This window comes from Rhopilema esculentum, chromosome 5 (genome assembly GCF_057945365.1).
Source record: "Rhopilema esculentum isolate cy_ngs chromosome 5, ASM5794536v1, whole genome shotgun sequence".
In the NCBI taxonomy this organism is placed as follows: domain Eukaryota; kingdom Metazoa; phylum Cnidaria; class Scyphozoa; order Rhizostomeae; family Rhizostomatidae; genus Rhopilema; species Rhopilema esculentum.
In genome coordinates, this window is record NC_142819.1 from 6,132,536 (window position 1) to 6,155,647 (window position 23,112).

Here is a 23,112-nt window from a genome sequence, read left to right on the forward strand (position 1 = left end):
CACATGAAAAAAGAAGCTGCTTTTTCGCCACACCAAGCAGTAATAACAAGCCGTCCATAAAAGTACAAAGAAAAGGATTAGGTCCTATTTTTCTGAGCAGCAATAACAAATACCGTCCTCAAAGTCCTCGAATTAGCCCCGGCGAGCTTATTTCGCAAGGCTAGGGACGTGTTCGAAGGTAGGGGGGGGGGGGTATTCAAAGGTGAGGGCTTGTTTACTTGTTCTATTTGATGGAGAATGCTTAAAAATGCAGATATATTGGGGGTATACTTATTGCTTACGAGGCAATATCTCAACCCATGGGGGCTTGTTCGAGGATGGGGCTTATTTTACAAGCAAATACAATAGGGTGGGGGTTTATTCGAAGGCAGGGGCTTACTCGAGGACGAGGAAGTGGTTGCAGTTTTGATAAGTTTCTAGACCGTAGCTGATCAACAGAAAACGTTTGAAATATTAGTTTGGTCGAGAAGACCCGAACGTGCTTTCATCATATGCGACAAGCAACCGTAATAACATTAGGCATACTAGGTTTCACTGTTGTTCCTTTGCGTCTCAAGTGAGATAGATTTGAGATACCGCTTCCTGGTCACCTTTCACGAATCCCGTTCAATTCTAAATTTTTCAGAGGATCTTTAAATATGGACATATATCAAATGAGGAGACGTACTGATAACATGCAGGCAAAATGAAAACGGCTGTAAAGAAGTTAAGTCAGTAAGGAATGGATACGGAACGTATAAATGCAAATTGACCTACAAAGAGGATTCTATTCAATTGGAAAAGTCGTGTACATTTAAAGTTTCGTCAATGCTGTTCTATCCTACAGGATCTACTGCTTTGCCTAGACCAGCCTTTGTGTGTTGTATTCGCTCCAATATAATTTTCTTCTCGTATTCTTTTTTCTCCAGCTCTGTTTGAACATGCGATGGAACATCCGAAATGAGATAATGCGCCAGCACAACACATAGAATAAGAAAATGCTCCGCACCAAAAACGATTCCAACGACGTATCTATAACGAAAGTAGTTTTTTCTTTCAAAACATTTAAAACAGGAGTGAAAACTAACAAATACCAAGCAAGGAGGCAAGTAACAAGATTTCTTCAAAGGGGGAGGGGGGAAGGGGGGAGGGTAGGGTTTGGTAAGGCTTCATCAACTTTGCAAAAAGGGCACTTGTTGATGTAAATATTTTATCGTAATCCCTTAGTCGGGATTACGGGCGGGGATCGACCGCACCTAATTTCCGACTCTGGCTAGTGGCATAGAAAGGTATTGAAGATCGTCGGTTGTCTTCCCTGATGTCGTCTCGGTTTGGTGTGTTTGATAATAGCGAACAATCACTGATCACTGATCTCAAAAAAATACTGAATCGAGCTCCTCCAGCCCAGCGTTGATTCCACATTGTAGCATCCATCTTGAGACCTCGCTGAGTTGTATGAGACTAGAGAGCAATCATGTTGGTTTCAGTTCAACATGCTTGTTCATAGCAAATCTCAAAGTAACCGTTGAAACAAAAACTTGCATCATTCATAAGTGACGTTAAACATTTTTGCCATGGTACATAAGCTTTTGTAACAAAGAATTCACTGTTCACTTATTTTCCTAGGCCTGTTGTATCTTAGAATAGTTTATAATTTAATTGTTAATGCACAATGTAAGGCGCAGCACTGTGTGTGCACCGTTTTAACAAATGGCAGCCCAAAGCTTTAGGCGCAAGATAGAGAGGCTCGATCAGCTTCATCGTGCTAGTCTTTTCTTCAGATCAGTGTAATTGATAGCGAATCGCATGCACGGAAAGGAGGCTAAAAGGTATGGTTTACAAGTTGTAATATTGCAACCTGCTACTAATCACCCTAACTTATTTACAATAGGATAATGTTACAGGTACCTGTAGGCCATGCAGTGAATATTTCATGAAGAAGTAAAATCACAGAATGGTATTCTAAGGTTGAAAAGGGGTCATTACTAAGAACCGGGGGCAATGCTATCCTTAAAGAAACCGCTGTTGGAAAGAGTCAGAAACAGTAGTCCAACTGTTGGGAATATTATCATCGTTCACCAGTCATATTGAAAAACAGAACTATTTGTCAGTTAAAGTTGGATTTGAAAAATATGCAATGTGTATATCGACGGAAGTTAATAAAATATAAGACGACACGAATCTGTCTGGGTTATTATTAATTTTGGAGCGGCTCTTCCTAGCCCTGACATGTTCGCGTCCCAGACCTCTCACGTAGATCCGCTAATAAGCTAACTGTAAACAGTGCAGAGACCCAGATTCATTATTTATTGTAAATTCGGATAAAAAACCAAGAACAATTATTGAATTATTAATCTGAATAATAAAATATCTTCAAAGATAAAACATTGATATTATCAATATTTCCTATTTCTTTTTGCCATTCGACCTAACTTCTCACTGTTTGGTTTGAAAAATGTAGCCTGTGTCCCAGACCCCTAGGAGTCTGCTGGGACACAGGCTAGAAAAATGCCGAACCATTTTTAGAAAGAAAACACATATGCTTCAGCAGGTCATTTGTTGGGTGCGGTCGAAGTCGCTTTCTTCGCAAATAATCTATCTATAATCAATAGCCACATCTTAATACAATGAAAATTATTATTACAAGGGACACAAAAAACAGCGGTTTCCATAGCTGCTGAATATTAGGTGGTTGGTTGTCATCCTTACTAAAATACTCTTTTGAAAATTTTAAGACTGGCCGGTTTGAGTCAAAACAAACTCTTTGAGAAGGGATTGACTGCAATACGTTAACAAAAAAGAACTAGATAACAAATCTATGTATAAATATATCTTTTCAAAAGGTATTTCAAACATCCGGTATTTTTTTAAATTACTGTAGTCAAAGCGATTTCTGCTCCTTCACAGAAGTCGTTCGGGCACGCAGCCCTAGCCCTTGGAAGAACTCTCAACTTATAAGACTTGCAGCAAGCCAAAGATGCAACTCATGTTTCAACGTTTCGAAAACTTTGGACGCTTAACGGAATCTTGTTTCTGTAGTAACAAAGCGATATGACTGTTGTATTTACTTGTTGCCAGGTTCTAACAGAAAAACAGAGTTGATGTGATGAAATGTTGGAATAGAAACTCTGCCCTGCCTTCGATAGAAAGTCAAGTATGTCAGCCTAAAGCAAACTGAGGTCAGCTTCTTTTTTAATCTGCCCCAAAACTAAATGTGAATCAGTGTCTTAACACACATCCATTTAATCTGATGCCTAAAAGCTGACATGATGTATGTACATTGGATAGAAATTTCACCACGGAAATCAAACATTTGTGAAACCATTTGAATTTCACGTGTTATGTTTGAACAAGGGTTCGTTGACCATGCTCCGTTTTCATTTATCCCCGTTTAGTAGATACATGGCCTGCATGTGACTCGACCGCGCAGTGCCCTGTGATAAACCACAAAGAATGTAGTTAATTTTTTCTATGCAGATCGTACAGTTTACAATCAGCACCAGTTCCCACTGCTCTATTACATTTGCAAATTTTGAATATTATCGAATATGCTGTCTTGTTTAACAACAGTTTCTTTTTGCAAATTCATCTTGAACATTCAATTTGAGTTTCTCTTCTGTCTCCGTAGTGTTACAAACTTAACCGCTTTATTGTCCAGCAAATAAGACGTCCTCATCTTGCATCCAATATCAATTTGCATGACTTTCTCAAAGAATTTCTAAAGAATATTTGTGGGTAAAATGTTTCCTTTGCCATATACTATGTTGAAGGTCCACGATCTTACTTTGCAACTCCACGGCTGACAGAGTTGCAAAAGAGTTGTTTAGAGTTGTCAAGGCCAAAGCTCTCAAAATAATAAAAAAAAACCTAACACAAAATTCTGAAACCAAGGATTTCCTATGCGTAGCACTAAGCTTGTGGTACCCAGTCCAAGAGTAACTTCTCCAGAATAGAGATTTAGTTTTCTTAATATTATTATAATTTTGCAATTTCTGTTTAGGGGGAGGGGCTGGGGTTGAAGATATTAGACGAAATGAAATACAAACGAAAATGACCGGCACAAGGTGCATCGACAGGTGAATGTATTTTCTGGAAATAGGTATTTTTCGTCTTTCAGATGGATAAATCGAATTGAAAAATTTCATTAAATGCATATCCCATGCTGGTATCCTTTTTGTCTTTTTAAGGGTTCCACACTTATCCCGTGGGGAAATTCGAGCCATACACCCCTTTCCTTCATTCGAAACATCTAGAGATGGCCAAAGAAGAGACCAAGTCGACCAAGAAAGCATTGAACCGTACGTGGGGAAGCTTATTATTTCGCAATACCTTCCATATCCAGGCTTTATCCATTGATCCCCCGTGTCATCAAGATAATACATATCTGGAACCCACGTGGCCAGCTGTTCACTTGAAAAACCAATCAGAAAGCAATTCGTTGCCATGGACAAAACCATCATTATAGTGAGAACTTTGAACCAGACCCCTATGCTGTTGGCTCTATAAGGAGAAAGAAGTAACATCTGCATTAAAATTTAATTACATCCATACATCACTAACAGCATCGACAAAATTTCAAAAAATCTTTGAAATATAAAATGTTTCTGGTACACATAAATGCCAGGGACCAGACCACGGAAGGGAGGGGGCTGAGGGGGCTTCAGCCCCCTAAATAATTTCCAAAATGTAAATAAAACCATACAAAAATTGCCTTGCTCTTGGCTTTTAGCATGCTTAGCCCCCCAAACCGCCTCAACCCCCTCAATCTGTAATATGCTCTGCAGTCCTTGAATGTTAACATTGAGAAAATATTGTAGCAGCTGCATTAACCCAAAGCGAAACCCCCGGAAAACGATGACACGTTTAAATATAAGGAGCCACGTTAGCGGAGGGGGGACTGAGGGGGCTCAGCCTCAAATGGTTGTTCAGCATGTACTGAAAACCATACAAAAAATCGCCCTGATATTGGTTTTCAGCATGGTTAGCCTCCCAAAATGTGAAGTCCACGAAAAACTTTTAGCCTCTCATTCCGGAAATTTGTTCCGTGGTTATTGTGTAGTATAAATGTTACTAGAAAAGATGACTGACATTCAGGTTTTCATAAAACCTGGCCACCTATCAACAGCAATGTGCAAGGTTGTAGAGAGAACGCCAACTCGCTTTTTGAAGCGGTAAATTCCTGAATTATCCAAATGATAAAGCCTCGCCTTTATTGAATTCATCCCCCTACCCCCACTGAAAACAAAAACTTTAATAAACCTTACGCTAGAATAAGCTCAAAATTTTGCATACCGATTTTTAAAAAGCATGGTTTTAGTCCATGACTTAAATATAACACTCAACGGAAAATGAAAAAATGAAAAAAATGTTCTTGCTCTCAACATCAAGTTCATGTTCAGCAAAAAGACTTAAACGGTGAAAATACTTTAAGATAATTTAAGATAAATTAGATATGCCCTTAACTCCGTGAAGGACCTCCTCTCGAATTAGCCCCAATCTAAAAACGTCCCAAATTTTAAAGCCCCTTAAAGGCTAACTCAAGGATAACGTTATGCATCCCTCGGATGGGCAGAGTTTTGTCACAGCTAAAGGGTAATTTGATATACAAGACGAATTTACAAAATGAGCTGAAAAACGTTACGAAGCAATTGGTCAAAAAGTCAAATAATTGAAACAATGACTTCACCTTCGTACAATTGGTTTCCGGCACAGGAACATAAGCTTGAACATATCAGATCTTGCCTCGATGAATAAAAACCCGATGGTGATAACGGAGCAGAGCGGAAATGCGGAGGCGAATAGAGTGACATACTATGGTAAAAAACAGAATAAAAATTAGACGAGTATAAAATACACTTACAGACCCCCTTCTACCACTAAACATCTGCTGTATTGCCACAACCCCCCCCCCTCACACACACAACTGACCGCTGGCTCAGTAAGAGAAAGGGCAACAACTCTGCTCAATTCCGAGTCGAGTGCTTTAAGAACTGAGCTATGGCAGATGTACGGCTAAAGTAATATTATAAAAATCACGATGGAAACTCAAGCTACATATACAAATGTCACTGTTTCAAAGCTAATTTTTGAATTGGCTAGCCTAAGTTTCCAAGATAGAAGCGTCAAGAAAAAGAACAAAAAAGGAACAGATTTTTGTCTATTTCACAAGTAGACGTATTATGTACTATATTCTTTCTGTTTCTAAGCTCTATGTTCTTATTTTTACGGTAATTTCTGTCTTGGATGTTTTTAAAAAATTCAGTATTGACTTTCTACAGCTACGTGCTATCAATTGCTTCAAACTCCAATTAATGTAAGCTTTGCTTGACATTTTTAGTAGCATGGTTGATTTGTCCATAATGTTTTTCTGTCTTGTTAAAATCAGAGAAAGTTTTCAAAAAAACCAATCTATCCACCATACTAAAAAACATTATATTCAGGTAATTTGGTACCTTTATTGAGTTTAAAATCGATAATTAAAACAACACACATACACGACCATAATATTTTATTAGAATTTTCGCTGCACTTCGGACTTGAATCTATCGAGCCTAAACCTAACGAGCATCAGAAGAACGCAAAGATGCTGCCGAAGGGCAGCGAAAATTCTAAGAGCAATTTTGATCGTGTATGTGTGTTGCTTTAATAATGGTTCATAAACTGAAAAAGTTTCCAAGTTACCTAGATATAATTAATCATTAATACACGGGATTTCATGAAATCATTGGCTCAAAATACCAGTGACCGAAAACATAAAAAACATTGTTTTTTCCTTCTAATTTTTCATCAGAGGGTTGGCACGTGCTTAGGATGTTCTTACAGTTTGATGAAATGGAGCCTCAGTGTCCTTTTAAAGTGTGTTCTTATAAAAAACAGAGCGCGCTGAAGTAATTAAGCAAAGCTTAGATTCATATCGAGCTATTCTCAATACATTTTTCGTTGTGAGAATAGCAAGGCCGAAAATTTAAGCAACATAATCATGGACTTTGGTTTGAGAATGGTCTCTCGAAACTATCAAGTTCTTACTTTAGTTACAAATTTTGAAAAATTTGGAATTTGTAAGATCTTTCATTAATTTGGACTGAATTGATGATCACATCGTTGAAGAAATGTACATAGTGCACGCAAGCTAGTACTCTTTGCTAGTACACATATCTAAAAAGTCTATTCTGTAACATGAAGTGACCAGTGGCGTCGCCAGCTCGAAAAACTGGGGTGGACAAAACAAATTTTTCGTAAAGGTGGCTTTTTTGCCAGTGCGAAAATTGAAATCTATCTGATCAGCCCAACCCCCCCTCTCCCCAAAGGTTTTTCAACAGATTGCGAGAAAATAGAAAATCGACTTCTTTGAAAACTGGGGTGGACATGTCCACCCCATTCCACCCCGTGGCGATGCCACTAGAAATGACTGCTAGACACATGACAAAGTACACGTGCCAATGAATCAATAAAATCAAAAGAAAACCGAAAATTGTAGAAGATGATTGATAGAAGCAAACTTAAAGCCATAAAATCATAAGACGTCAGAAAGCAAATCGAAAGTTTTGTACCGTTAAAGAAATGCCTTATACTAGCGCCAATTTCTATTTTGGTAGAAAAGTATCAAAATATTACTCACGCCAAACTGTACAACCATTTCAAGATAGTCATCAAACTGCTCGTACTCCTCTAGAACCGTGTCTTCCACAACCTGTACCAAAAGGATCAATGGTCCTTATATCCACAAAGATGAAAGCTACAATAACTAGATTCACCCTTACTGACCAAACATATCCTCACAATTCTGCAGAATTGTCCTAGCCATCATAGTATTGACAGTTGTATACACCTTAGTAGATATTATAATAATAATTTAATAATAATTTATGATATTGATTAAAATATCTGTGAAATACTGGATAATAATGAACGGTATAAATGCTATTTGAAAAGAGAAAGCAATAACGTGAATAAAAAACAGCTGACTCGAAAAAGAGAGATACAATGGATTACGAATAAAAATGTATCATGTAATACCAAATTTTCTATGTCAATCGTATTTCACATAAATGTATAAGGTACCCGTGTTTGCGTAGAGTAGGGGGGCTCCTATGGATGCAAATAACGTTGTATCCCGTTAGGTCAGGCCGTGGGGGGGGGGGGGGCTGGTGTTAAGGAAATGTTTCGACTTATCGAATGTCCAACGTATCCAGATTACGAATTTTGACTTGAGTAAGGTAGGACCATTCAATATGGATATTGAAAATCATTTGGACTTAGTGAAAGTCTGAATTATCCGGGGTACGACTTAACGAGATTCACCCGTAGTTGGTCTGAATTAGTTTCGTATTTGAAAATTATGTAAAATCTGACTTTAAAGAATTAACAATAATAATTATGAAAGTTACCTGCAAGCTGGTTGGCCGTTCTCCTGTTTTTGCTTTGATTTCGTTGACATGGTCCTTAATTTTGTAATGTTTTGCCTTTTCTGTCACAAAGGGGATCACAGTCTCCGTTACCAAACGACGAATTTCGTCACCTAACAAGAAAATTAATGAATAAATGACAAGCGTTTAATCCGTTCGAGTTGGTAGATAAATGAAAACTTAAAGATTGAAATAGAAAAGAAGTAATACTGTGCAAGAAAGGAAGAAACCAACAGATAAAAGTTTTGGAAACGTGTTTTCAAAGTCAATAGAAATTTGCAAATCATCTAGCTATACCCGGCCTATTCGAGAATTCGTCATATTTACTTACTTCGTGTGCTAAGTTGCCTATATTTGCTATTTATCACATCAAGAATAGCCTATGATTTTAATAATAAAACCAAACACGTCTTTTTCTTTCAAAACAAATCACTTTTTGTGGGGTTTCTAAAATGATTTTGATGATACTCCTAGTTTTTGGTAAACATAATTACTTTCTGATTTGCCTTTACCAGACTCAGTCTAGATCGGCTGCTTGTGTCATCTACCTCAGACTTTTCTGTCTTCCACAATGTCAATATTAACTGTCAATATCTCTTGCAGACCAGTACCCTGGGTACCAGACTCACTATATAAAATAATAGAGATATTATTTTAATACTACTTTATTTGATATATAGTGAGTCTGGTACCCAGGGTAGTAGACCAGTGGCGGCCTGGCCTTTTTCGTCTGGAGGGGCCAGCAACGAAATGGCGCCCTTTATAACTAACATTATTGTCTTTTCCTAAAAAGATTGGCAGTCTGGTAATGCTCTTGTATTTTTTAATCTTGTGTGTCAAGGATAGACTGACCCCCACGTGGGCAGGGGGTCCCAAATATAATAATTTTTCATGGGGGTGTCAGGACAAGTTGGACCGACTCACATACGAAATTAACTGTCTCTTTGAAGCCAATGCAAGCAGATAACTAAATAAAAATGTGTCAAGAACATGTTTGGGGAAATTCCAAGAGTAAGCCTTACGATGTGGTAAAATGAGGGTTTTGTTCTTTTTGTAACTGTTGTGTTCATTTGGCACCTTGGAGGGGAATCCAAAGCGCCAGATAAAATATTTATGTGTGAATGAAGACTGAAAAAGATTAAATATTTAAGACGACTGAAAGACAGAATTAACGAACACAGACGAGACATAATCAACAAAAAAGTAGACAAATCTAGTGTTGCAGAACACTTCTGTAGCCCAGAACATGCCATCAATGACCTTACTGTAACACCATTACTGAAACTCAACGACAAACGAGAGAGTGTCCGACGAGCCAAAGAGCAATACTTCATTGGCCTAGCAAAGACTCTCACACCGAACGGCATGAACAGAACCACTGACCGTTAACCTTACAGCAACATTATCATAATTTCATATTATAGTACTCCATCTCCATTACATTTTCATTCCACCACCACCATCCACCCTCTCTCATTCACCACCCTTCCCTCCTCCACCACTGCGCTGCATTCACACCATTCCACATCAGCCAATCCGACACCACCATCGCCCAGTAGCGGCGCCACGGGGAGGGATTGGGGGGACACGTCCCCCCAGTTCTCAGCAGAATCGATTTTTTATTTCGTCTAAATTGGATGATAAAATGTTGGGGGAGGGGTAATATTTTGACACCGTACTTTTTGTGATGTAATCCTATGATTTTCAAACTGTCAATTTTCAAACCAAAGTTAGTCATAGGCGTTCCCTTCGGATAAAATTGGCATTCCTTGTTGGTAAAAGGGCATTTTCTGGTGGTTAAGTTGGTTAAGGTTTAGGGCGTGGCTTAATTTTTTTTATTTGTCCCCCCCCCCTCCAGAGCTTAGTGGCTGGCGCCGCCATTGCCATCGCCTCTTTTGAATGTGTACATTTTTAGCCCGTTAACTTTTGCTCTGATGAAGCCCCGTATGCCGGGGCGAATTATTAGCCTTCACTGATTTACGTGTATTTATTGTTGTTTATTCTCGGCGTATTGCGGTGTTTCTTATTTGCTACGCTATAAAATATTTACCTTTGTTTTGCTAAACTTGTACTTTGGGACAACTAAACAAGCTCAAAACATACATATAACACAGCTTACAGTCAGGGGAAAATTAGGGAGGTGTCGGGGTAACAAATAATGGAAAGAGTCGGTCCTAGCCAATAAGTGGAAGATTCCCGTTACTCATAAGGCTAGAAAATGCGATTTCTAACACATCTTTGAATTCACTATGACACAAGTGAAAGGTGCTAGAAATGATTATAAGACCATGTCATTTGATACAAAATGAAGAATTTATTTAATCAAACTTTAAAGAAATATCATTAAAGAACCAAACAAAACGCAACCGTTAAGTAAATTAGGTCCGACCCAACTTTCTTGTCAAAATCAATTAATGGCTTTTGAAAAAGAAAACCTTAAGAATCTACTAGAAAAATCAGCGACGACGGAACAACCAAGGGCAAGGGGGCAGGCTTGAGTAAAAGAGCGTTCGAAAGATAATTCTCAGCTTCTACTAACTCCTTTCTATCTGCCATTTTATTTCGATCTTCTGTTGGTATCTTGAACATTGGCTATCTTTTGGCATAAGGAATCCATTTACAAGTTTAGAGAAATGCCGTCATGAATTTAACAAAACAAAATTTAATAAAAATCTATCTGATCTTATGATCTTATGGCTGGTTTCAAGGGCACTTAAAAAAATGAAAAGAGCACTCTGGCCCCCTTGCCCATCCTATGAAAAGACAACTGGGGCAGTTTAACACCTGCGCCCTCTTCCCCGGCGTCCCTGAGAAACATGAAGTCAATGTTTCGAGTTAAAAGTAATCTGTTTAAATTATCCTTTTTGAAGAAACATAATAAGAGCTGGCTTCATTATTTTTTAGCTTTAAATGCACTTTTTAGCGCTATTTCTTGTTATCTTGTGCACCAAAAACTGCACGTTCGTGGAAGTGACTTGAGATAGCAGACGGATTAATCTAGGATAAGCAGATAGCAACCGGATTGTCTGTTAATTAGGTCTCTGAAGGCTAGCAGAGCCAAAGAGGTTTGTTAAAATTCAAAATTTTTCCTAGAAGGGGGTGGGGCATGAGTCCGGACACCCTAAATACAGACTGTCTTCGGAGTTATCTGTGTGCCCCATGAGTGCTGTGCCCTCCGCACAAAATAATTAAACAGTAAGTTTCCTGACACTCCTCTAAAAAATTGATTAATTTTCTGCGCCCATGCGAACAGTACAAATATTTTGTCTGGATAGTACAGTACTAAAGGGGCACAAAGACATCCCCTGACGTGAGACTGTTCTAGGGGGTATGGGGGCATGCATCCCAAGAAAGTTTTGAATTTTAAGGTGTCTTCTTGTCGCTGCTGACTTTCTAGAGACCTAATAAGCAGACAAGTCGGTCGTATCAAAAGTTTTTGAGTTTTCGGCGCACTATACAAGCTTTGGTGCCCCTATAAAAAAGTCAGCTGGGGGGCCCTGGCCCCCGCCCCCTGCCAGGCCACCACTGTTGCAGACCTCTGTTCACATTATATTCCATATCGTTCTCGGTCTCCCTCCTATTCCTGGTAAAGTCATAACTATAACCGTCCACTTAGTCTCTTTTACAGCACTTTATTCATTACACTTTCTACTTGTGATTCTTTTCAAATGGTCACCCTCATCCTTCCTATAATTCTCACTCTTGCTATTTTTCTACCATTCTATCCTTCTTTCTGGCTAGTGTCAGAGTGCCTGATCCGTGGAGTAGTGTTGTTCTCACTGTTGTCTAAAGACTATTATACTTCTAACTTTCTAGGTACTTAATTGTCACCGATTTTGCCTGTCAGCAATTATTCTACTCATTTCAAACCTATTAGGAATAAAAAGTCCTTGCAATGCAAAGAATGGTAAGAAATTTGACTTATACCATTAAATGCCATCGGAATGAGATCTAATTTGTTTTGGAACAGGGAGACTTACCAGTAAGGATGGTACTGAAATAAGATAAAAAATGTCGGAAAGTGAATCGGATTTTCGATTGCAGGGGCTTCCATTTAAGCGAGGTTGTCTGTACGTAACGGTTTTTAAACGAGATCACTGCCATGTGACTTCATTTTAAACTAGATGTAGATCCTAAAACTCACCCCAGAATAGACCGACTAACTCCCTTCTGAGCGAAATGATATCCAGTTGATAAAAGGCAATGTAGAAGAGAGGCAAGTAACAGTCAAAGAGTTCAAATAGCACTCTTTTGATTATCAGTGAACTGTTCCAACGGTTCTCGGTTCTAAATGGAAATAGAAAATCACAATGAAAGTATGGGAAAAAATTGACTCACGTCTTATCAATCATTCGTACAATGACAAGAAAATTTGTGCTTTCAAAGTGCATATAGTGGGAACGATTAATCAACAGAAGAAAAGGAAAACATGCAAGGATTGTAGAGAAAATACATTTAGTGCCGAAAAATTTCGGTGGGATTTATTTTCGGTGAAGCAGGGCAACCGAAAATTAATCCCATCGAATTTTTTGTGACCGAAATTTGCTCTAGAAACTCTAGAAAAATCTCGTTTTACACCTATGGATTCTCAAAACAAAAAATTCCTCGATTTTCTTTGCGTATTACTATACATCCGATACATATCCCTTTTAAGTTTTTGGTTCTCTTTCGTCATAAAAAATAAGATATCCAGCTCATCTTCACTTTCTTTTATTTCGCCTTCAACTTCCAAGAAATTTGAATTCTCTACGGGCTGAACTGATGCTTCCTTTAGTCCTTTATTACATCTCTCAATTACTCATTTTTAATGTTCCAACAATTTTGATTTGGAGGCCTCAATTTCTAGCTCTCAATTCATCAGAATTTCTCAATCCAACAGTAAAAGCTTCCAATTAATTTTCCTCCGTGGTTTATAAAAAATGAAACAGACCTCCACTAAATAGGAAACAATGACAGTTCTATTTATTGGGTTGACAACAAAATATTTGATTTTTGTAACTTTTACAATTGCATTCCAGATAATTCTATGCTGAAGATAAATTAAAACTAACAAAAAGTGTTTAATTTCTATACTCACAAAAATTATTTCTTCGCACCGATATTTTTACAATTCTCACCGAAATTTAAATTGAAAATTCAAATATATTTCCGAAATTTTTTCAACCGAAAATAAATCCACCGAAACTTTTGGCACCGGAATTTTTGGTACTTAATGCAACACTTAATCATACAAGAGAGCTCAGTACATCCAAAGAAGAGCCGTCTGGTTAGCTCACACTGGTTCAATGATAGCAAAACATGATTTCTTAACACAATAATATATGTGACAAATATGGAAAATATTATTAAGATACTAAATGTGCAATGTATAGATGAAACGTGAGGATCGATAGTGAATTCATTGCAGAAATATTGCAAAATTTCAAGAGATACTTTGCGAACGGTTGATAAAATAATGGTTCAGACACCTCACTATTGTCAGCTTTTTAGGCCAGTGTATTAAAAGGCATTGGCAAAAGAGTTCTTGATAAGCTACTTGAGAATCGAAATCCTTGAATCATATCTGTTTTTGCAACTTTAAGGCGGGTTCTTACTTTATACACCAATAAAATCAATATCGTGACCAACACCATAATGTAAACTTCCAAGTACACTAAAATCATTGCTTTCAATCCGAATCTGAGGACAAAAATTTTGTACAAAAGAATTTGAAGGATTTTTTAAAGTCGAATTGGTGTATTGAATAAAATTACTGGCTCTTGAAGCTGAATTCCTAGCAAGGGCCGTATAAATAAAACACTATTAACACAAAGATTCACTCACCTGTGATTTTCTAAATCCGTGCAAAAAGTTGCGATGAATCTGTACAATCGATTCAGTATGTTTATAACTACAGAATGCGAAAGGGTGGGTACCATCCAGCCATAATACGGACTGTCCGCGGCAAATAATTGTCCCTGTTGAAGTAACGAAATGCTTAATTTAAAACATGAGATATTTCATGCTCAGTTACATAAATGATGGCATATTATTTATAACTGGCAATGGAAACGCAAACGAAACAAAGGAATTCAAAGGTGTGATCTTTTAAAGACTTTTTGAGCAGCATCTCATAACACAATATTTGAAAAACTCAAGATCAACTCGCATAGAGAAGCTGAGAAAAAACTAGGCAACAAAAGAAAATGGAAAAACTTCAAAGTAATGTAAGAAAAGGCCTTCGGTTACAATAAGGGATGAAGAACATCGATAAGGATATTTTACTAATACATTAAGGGCTTGAGGAAAGAAAACAAAAAAATCAATGTGCAAAAAAGTGCAAAAAATAGCAGTTCAACAAAAGTGCAAAAAAGGAGCAAAGCAAGAATCAACAAAAATAAGCAAAATACGAACGGGTTCAGAGTATTTCGCTAGAGCTGCAAGATAAATTGGGCTGTGCTTGTCTTTGACATATCCGTTGAAATTTAGTGACAATATCATTGCACCCACGGCCATCCCAAGAAATGGAAGCGTGATCACAAAGCTTAGAAGGTACATAAGCACTCTTTTCCAAGTAGGGTAGTAGCGTTCCGGCTTGCCAGTAACCGGACTTTGTCGAATCTCTCCGTAGAACTCCGGACGCACAATCTCCTTTCTTTCAACCTGTGTCGAGTTCCACCGTAAAGCCAGCTCGCTTTCCTGCCTCCTCCAACTCTGGAAGAAAAAGAACCTATTACATGAATCAAAGTCTCGCAGCAAAAAAATTATGATTAAAAAAATACTGAGTCCCTTATCCACTGATATCTAAAAATCATTCGTAAGGCTGGTTTTCATATATCGTAATTCGTCGACGATGGTCTATGACAGTCTGCGATGGCTTATGACAAATGAAAACCGGGCAATCGGGAACCATCGGCGATCATCCCCAATCATCGGAAAAGTCATTACGCTTCCCGACGAACAATAGCAAAGAGAACAATAGATCAGGAATGTTATGTCAAAAGTGATGTCATTTTCACTAAAGCTAAGGTAACTGTTTCGCGGAAAACTGGAATGCTTTCGATAGTACAGGAAACATAAAGGCCCATAAAGGGTGGTGTAATACTTCCCAGTCTAAGTTTGCATCGTTTTTTATGGTGAATCAGGGTGAATCATCAATCATACCATGAATTTTCCCAATAAAATTCAGACTTAAATTTGCCTCCAAACAAATTCTTGAAATTGTTTTTATTTTTTTTGCAATAATGACTTCGTCTGAAGCAATCTTTTTCTGAAGGATGCAGGGTGAAAGTTTCTCGTTTCTTTTGTAATGAAATTCCATTTGCAAAATATCCCGAAATCATCAATGTGTTGATTTATAGCATTGGTGCTTAAAATGCGGCATTTGTCTAGACAGTTGTTTGGTGGGAAAAGGCTGTTTGCATTTTATCTGTCTCTTGAGAGCAAAACAAATCACACTGTTATAACTTGTGCATCATGGATTCGCAACACTTGCCTGATCCTGTTCAAGCTAAGGAAGATGACGCTGTTTTCATAGATATCATTCGTGAATTTCCTGCAGTTTACAATTGAGCATCAAAAGACTTTAAGGATTGAAACAAAAGGTAAATAGTTGGAAGGTCGTAAATGTAGGTAGAATTGAAAAACTGGGGACATGCAGGCAAAAGGGGGCACGTACGTGAGATGCAAATAGGCACCTCATCTCTGTTTTTGAAAAGTGTGGGGGTACGTGCATCCTCCTCCCTATCTGCCATTCAATACATCATTCAATTTTTTAGTTTTGTTTTCTATGCTTGGAATCACAAAAAGTCAGAACATGTCGAAAAGTTTTGCTTTCTTCAAGCTCACATAAATGATCATATTTATCTATCTGATTACCTGAAGAAATATTCGCTGCCCAACCGTCTCATTTCCTGCACAAGCGTTTCAAACTGGCCGAGCTCTTTGGGAGCAGAAAATATTTTTCTAACCCAGAACCTCTTCAACCTGTATTTCTTGCCTTGAAGCAGCCAGTTGTTTATTCGCAAAAGTGCAATTAGCATCAAAAATCGACCTGGGATCCCTAACTGGCCTTTAACAGCAGCCATATACCAAACTTTTTTCAAAATTGTAGTTTTGGCGCTCAAAGATTGTTTTTAGCATCGGGGATCATCCCCGACCATCAGGGGTGCTCTGCATCGGGGATCATTGCCAACGAATACTTATAGAAGCCACATTCCCAACTTATATCGCGTGAAGCACAATTTCTCACATTACAACTCCAGTTGAAAATGCATCATTCGAAGTTTTGGATCCTAACTGCATGCTCTTCACAACAGCTATGGCTAGCATCGTAGATCCAATTCAGGCTATTAAGATTGATGTGAAGATTCAATGCGCAATGAGTCATCTTTTCTAAATCTTTCTGATATTTTGCAGCATTTCATTATTTGAATGCTGTCATATGAAAATAATATGAATAGAATTCCGTTCAAGAGACATCTCGAAGTACGCAATATAGATAAATCAACTTTAATACAGTTACGTTCTAGATTGTCAAAAATCTTTGGTGACTTACTTTGCAAAAGAAGATTGTCCACAACGCCATCAACAAAGCATAGGCTGGTAAGTAGGGGCTGTCATCAACAGTGATACCACGAGGGCGGTGGAAGAAAAGAAAGGCCCCAAACAAAGCAACCGGTACCAATGACCAGGTGAAGAAATTCATCCAAGCAAAATAGTAGGCCACTTCTTCACCTAAATGATAAAAAATGACTCAGATGTCAGAAAAATAAAGTAAGTGATCTCTTTATTTCTCACAGCAAAGAAATGGTCGTTAATGAGCCTTCAATAAGCCTACTTCTTGCCATGCACAATATCAAGTTTACTGACATGTTTACTGGCACTCTAGACTTGAAAAATGCTGCCACTAAGCAATCTTTCAAAAGAAACATGAAAAATTACCTTCTAGATAGCCTTTAGTCTTATTTATTCCCATTCTAACACAATTGAACTATTTGTGCATATTGTAAACCATTATTATTTGATTTCTGGTTTTCTTTTTTTAAATTGTTATTTTTTATTCTTACTGTTATTATTCAAACAAACTAATATCAAATCATCATCATTTCATGTCAAATTGGGCACATGGCCCTGATAGCTCCTTCATGAGTTTTTTCCATGTGTCCATCAGCTGATCTTATATAATATCTTATGTTGTTCCCTGTAATGTAATCTTTATTGGTATTAATGATTGTATCTTAACAACTAGCATGATGTATCTTGTAATTAATTGATTTGTTGCTGAAAAAAAGTTTTGATTTGATTTGACAGATACAGTAGGGCCAAAGAAAAAAACCAGGTAGACCTGTGATGAAAGGGATTAATAAAATAATGATTTAAATGAGGTTTGCTTCGATTTTTACAATAGGTCATCGGTAAATGACAATCAAATGCAAGGGATGACAAGCTCTTTTTAATGGCATAAGTTTGGCAGAAAATATTAGCTACGTTCAAAATATTTTATTAAAACACCCTGTGACACTCCTAAATGCCAGGGCCAGAAAATCCATTTTCTTGTAAATACTTTCAATTTGCTGATAAATTGTTGTTTTTGAACTAAGCCATTATCTGGAGGTAGCCATTAAACATTTAAGGAAATCATCTTCAAGTGCTATATCCTATTGCTATAGAGTTCTTAAATGATGTAAAATATATTTTCAATCTTTACCTCTATAAAATATCTCTAAATTTGCAAAATCAGTTAAATGTGTTACCATATTAGCTGAAATATGGTTACATTAGCACAGGCCTTCCCACATCAAATCACTGTAATTTGGTCTTGGTTCTAAACTTCATGAACCAAGCCAAAATGAAAGTAATCTGTAAGCAAACTTCAAATCCTCCATTGGTCATACATACCTCACTAAATTTCTAACATGTTCAACTTACTTCAAACTTCCAAAGAAAGCTTTCCAGGTTATGTGGTCAAAAGTAAAGAATTTTAGAAAAACATTATTTACAAGTCACACTGAAGAACTTTTTATCCTCTAGATAATTTCAAGGCTCCTACTCACCATAGTAAACTTGGATATCATCAAGTGGAAAAACAAAGGGATTCCTTTGGGCAGCTCTCCAGAGTTTGGCACGCTGATTGGCAGAATGCATTGGGGACACTGCTTCTAGGATTGCTGGCTTTGAGTGCAAACAGCCACTGATTATGCTTTCCTGAGGCTTGAATTTCTTTATTCCACATTTTAGGAATGTTTCCTAAAGTAAAAAACTGTCAGCGTAATCAAGTGATTTTGTCTTGAGACTTTCATATGGTAATGTAAATGGATTACTCACCCACTAACCTAACAATTAAACAGTCTTTAAGGCATTTTTACACTAGTAGCTATTTTGCTCAGATTCTACTAGTGGTGGTGCCAAGGGGTGGAATGGGGAGGGGGTAATTACTCTCCACTTTTGTCAACATAAGGTCTACATAATTCTTCCAAAATTGACAGAAATGTATTAGTTAGGGGTATTTTTGTAAGATTTGCCTAAGAGAAATACACCTGGTATAAAGCATTCAAACGAAAAAAGCCCTGTTCTTATTGGTCACATCCATTACCCTCTCCCTCTGCAGTAGTGGAATGGGTGCCTTAAATTCTGCAACTACTTTATGTATCTAAAAACAAAATCCATGAACAATCTTACTTTTGAAAAAGGGGATTCTTTGTTGCTGGATTTCACCTTTTGTTCTCAAAACTTAACATTTTTACCTTATACCGTAACAGCTCTATTGAGCCCCCTCTCTTTTAAGCCCCTCTCTGTTACACCCTTTTCTTTAGCTCCTGATGTCCAACAAAAAATACATGGACCTTGAGTGATCTCTTTACAAGAGTGATGATGATAGAATCATGTGCAATAAAGGCAGCCTATGTAAATATTTACTTGTGGGCAATAGATGTCAAGGGGATACTGATGTTGATCCTTTTGAAGGAATCCCAGTGGATGAAATTGTTTAGAAGATTTCTCTGGGTCATCAATTGATCCTGGTTATTCTGATGAAGATCAGGACATTATAATTGGTTAATTTTAATGAACTTTCGAAGCTGCTAGCAACGTTTTTTGAGAACATTTGTATGACATTATGAATGAGGACATTTGCCTTTATATCTAACATCATTCTATTTAAGTAATGGTACCAGCATATCTAAATGGTGCCAGCATCTGAATATCTAAAGGCAAGGCAGCTTGACTAGCTACTAGTCTAAAATGATATACTTCTTCACAAGTAGATAGATTTCAGCAGATTCTACAAATAATGTGTTGCATGAAGACAATTTTTTGGAACAAGTTAAGACATTGATTATAAAGCCACATGCAACTGAATCATAAAATACAAAGGAAAATTGTGTATTTATACAGTGAAGAAAAATAGAAACAAATACCTACCCTTTGAAATGCAACTTTGCTCAAAACATTATGTAAAAGCAATGCTTGCTCAGCAGGTGTAAAAAATGTTTGCTCGTCATCGCTTCCTTGGAAATCATTCAAACCATCAACATAAAACTCTTGATACTGTGGATTTAAGAGAAATTTATTTTAAAAGATGTCAACGGAGAAAATATAAGAGACATCTTGAAATATCCAGTGAACATAAAATGTTAGGTGACAGGAAAGCACAATTTACAACTAGGCAAGGGATGATATTAAAAAGTCTTATCTAGTAAGAGTTTCAATCTATTATCAACAACAAAACTTACCCTTTTGCTCTCTTTAAGCTGCTTTTCTAACTCAATACTTTCTGCCTGAAAATAAATCAAATTTTTTTCATCATCTAAGCTACTTATGTATTCATGAGGAAAGAATTTGGCGAAATATCACGCACCATTGCTATAAATAATATTTCTGGCAAAACGTTTTTCTAAAAAACTTTTTCTTGCATCAGAGGTTAAGTTTTCCCATGGGAAATAGAGTAGTAACATGTTATTGGAAGGTGTATTCTACCTAAAAGCATGGGTGAATATTGTGTGAAATAAAGGTGTATTCTACCTAAAAGCATGGGGGGTCAAGCCACCCCTAGCATCATTTTACTGCAGAAGTTGCTTTTGAAAAGCAAAAAGGGAAGTATATTTTCTTTATTTAAAAGCTGCCAAAACAAACAGTTTTTAGCAGCTGAGTTTCTCTATCAAAAGGAGGTTTTTGACATTTCTGTTTGCATCCACGCCTTTCATATAGGCCTAAAATACATCTCAGAGTATTCCTTGCAGTCTTTTTTTCCAATCTCTTAAAAGGTTTAAATAATTTTAGCATTCTTTTGTTCTGTTTGATTAACTCCATTCTTAAAATGGAATTCATTATTTTATGAGGTCCCTTAGATCTTGAGGTCTTGTGGCAATTTGCCCCCATTTTGGCAGCCCTGCCAAGGCTTAGGATCTTGAGTGAATCCTTGACACTTTTTCCAGTCTGGAAAGTGCACACAAGCTAGCAAGTGCCCATTTGCACACTCACAATTTTGGCTGTGCACAATTGAGATCCTGTTGAAAAAGGACGGACTAGGTAACAAGAGCACTTTCACTCGACATGCAATGTTTCAGAACTATCATGTTGTTACATTTAAATTCAAGTTTATTCTCAGGTTTTATGATTTTTATGTCTAGTATAGAATAAATGATTTCAGCAGGGTTTTTTAACGTGCAGCTCTACACAAAATGTTCAGTTCTAAAAGTATTTTGTGCAGTTCTAAAGAAAAATCTATGCAGTTCTAAAATTTTAATTTAACAAACAAAATATTTAAAGAAAAAAAATAACAAAAGTTTAAATGATGAAACACAAAAAAGATCATAAAGATAGCGCTCAAACTAAACAAAGACCTTTTGGGATAAAGAAATTATAGATATATAGTAAGACATTCAATTAAGAGGAATTATCATTTTTACGAAACTTCATAGCCGCTTTACTGTTTTTGAATCACACATAAATGCAGCACTGAAACCGCCACTGCATTGCCCCTTCAATCTTTCAAGCCCGGCTACTCCACTGGTATGGAGCACAAGCCACCTGCGCATCATGTACATTTATTCATACTTATAAGAACCAATAATTATTTTTTCAACACAGTGCTCCCGAGTAAAATGTTTCTTAAAATTTTCCTTAAAAGAACCCTGGAAATCAGAACAATTTAGGGTTAATACAAAAACACCTTACATAGAATACATGGTGTTGGAGTCCAAAAGGGGGGTTAATTTGCACCCACTGCCCCCTCTAGCTACAGACCTGTCCTGTTAAGCTCGATTAAATGAAATTTAATCACGTTTAACATGTGACAGGGTACGCTTTTTAGGTGCCCCTTGGGCTTTTGTTTTTTGGGCACAGATTGCACAATTGTGGAGTTTGTGTTTATTGTAGCAGTGCTCGAGTAAGCTTTACATTGTATTTTTTATTCGGCTAAAGCAACAAGCGTGCAAGTGTGCATTGGCCTTGGGTATATAAACTTTGTCTTAGCACAGTTTCATTCTCAAACGTTGCATGACAACTTGAAGTTGGACTTTGGAGAGGAAAGGTTTTTCCTTTGCGACCCTGCCCACCCAACCCATGTCTAGAAATTTTTAGGGGTTTTTATTTACATGCATGTTGACTTTCTATTTTTTTGTGTATTAGTTAATGGCCGTATGGTTTGCAAATTTTTGCATGAGCAAGGTGCTGCTAGTAGGCGGAAGAAGGCCATTGTTCTTTTTCTCAACCCCCTCAGAAACGGTTGGGGTTTTATTTATGGACGTCTTTGCGATTGGCGCACCGACAACCCAAAAATAAATGGTTCAAATGATGAGAGAACACCATCTTCAGTCTTATGATTGACAATGGTAAAACGTTCTGAGGACCATCTTACCCTTATTTGCTAATGGTTTTTGTTTAGTAACCTGGAAAAAATATTGATCAAAATAAATGATTAAATTGATTCTTCAAAGAAGACGTTTTAACCACGCCCACACCTCCTCCGCAAGCAGGCCGAACGAGGCGCCAACTACAAGCACAGAATGATCTGGACATTGCTCCTCTTCCACGACAAGCCTATGATTTTGAATGCAGTCTATGAGGTAGCATTTGGCATCTTTTGGTAAATCATCTGCTAAGAATAACAAATATCTGTCTGAGGTACAGCTCATCTCGCTTTTATGAAACGATTTCACATACGAATTCCAAATAAACTTCAACTTCTTCCAAATGAATCTAACTATGCCTCAGTTTCAAATCGAGGTGAGAAACTATAGGATTATAACACAGAATAGTGTGGTTATAATGGGGTTATATTAGAAACTATAGCAGACAAATCTTGATTGAATAGATAGAAGTATATAAGGAACACCGCAATGCGATGAGAATAAACAACAGCAAACACACACATCAGCGATGGCTAAAATCGGACACAAATCGGACAAATCTTGATTGGTTGTTAGCGAGATCCCCTTCGTGGGAATCCTCCAGGAAACACATTAATCACGTTGCTAGAGGCAAGCCCAGAAGGCCAATTTTTATCATTTTAACCACTACAATGGTTATATATTACGTCCTTGATTAAAGGAGGATCTGAGAAAAACAGTGTATCAGAAAAAAATTCATACTTTTCGAAAGTAGATCATATTTTGTTTTGAGTAACAAACTTCACGGCGTTACCAAACAAATTGGCAGAATATCTTTAGAACTGCTTTATTCTTTATTATGTTTAGCCATGAAAGCTTAATGAAAATTCATATTTAAGTGTGAATATTTTCAGTATGTT

The 23,112-nt window shown here is 37.2% G+C and overlaps 1 protein-coding gene across 1 annotated transcript; it reads right to left on the reverse strand.

Moving 5' to 3' along the window:
- Positions 1 to 636: 636 nt before the first annotated feature.
- LOC135689611 (anoctamin-10-like) lies at positions 637 to 22,674 on the reverse strand. The gene is made up of 13 exons (XM_065206900.2): positions 22,325 to 22,674; positions 20,096 to 20,140; positions 19,785 to 19,910; positions 18,419 to 18,611; positions 16,921 to 17,099; positions 14,778 to 15,077; positions 14,208 to 14,341; positions 12,529 to 12,671; positions 8,367 to 8,497; positions 7,598 to 7,669; positions 5,666 to 5,790; positions 4,309 to 4,479; positions 637 to 1,011 (listed from the first exon to the last, which is right to left on the reverse strand). The coding sequence occupies exons 1-13, from the start codon at positions 22,496 to 22,498 to the stop codon at positions 816 to 818; spliced, it is 1,989 nt and encodes a 662-aa protein (XP_065062972.2). The 5' UTR covers positions 22,499 to 22,674; the 3' UTR covers positions 637 to 815.
- Between the last annotated feature and the right edge of the window lie 438 nt (positions 22,675 to 23,112).

Coding starts and splice junctions, on each gene's coding strand:
- LOC135689611 (XM_065206900.2), bottom strand. CDS start 22,498: ATGAGCTGTACCTCAGACAGATATTTGTTATTCTTAGCAGATGATTTA. Junction 15,078..16,920: donor GGACAATCTTCTTTTGCAAA/GTAAGTCACCAA, acceptor TTTTTCTTCCAG/AGTTGGAGGAGGCAGGAAAG. Junction 14,342..14,777: donor TAGCGAAATACTCTGAACCC/GTTCGTATTTTG, acceptor TTACTTCAACAG/GGACAATTATTTGCCGCGGA.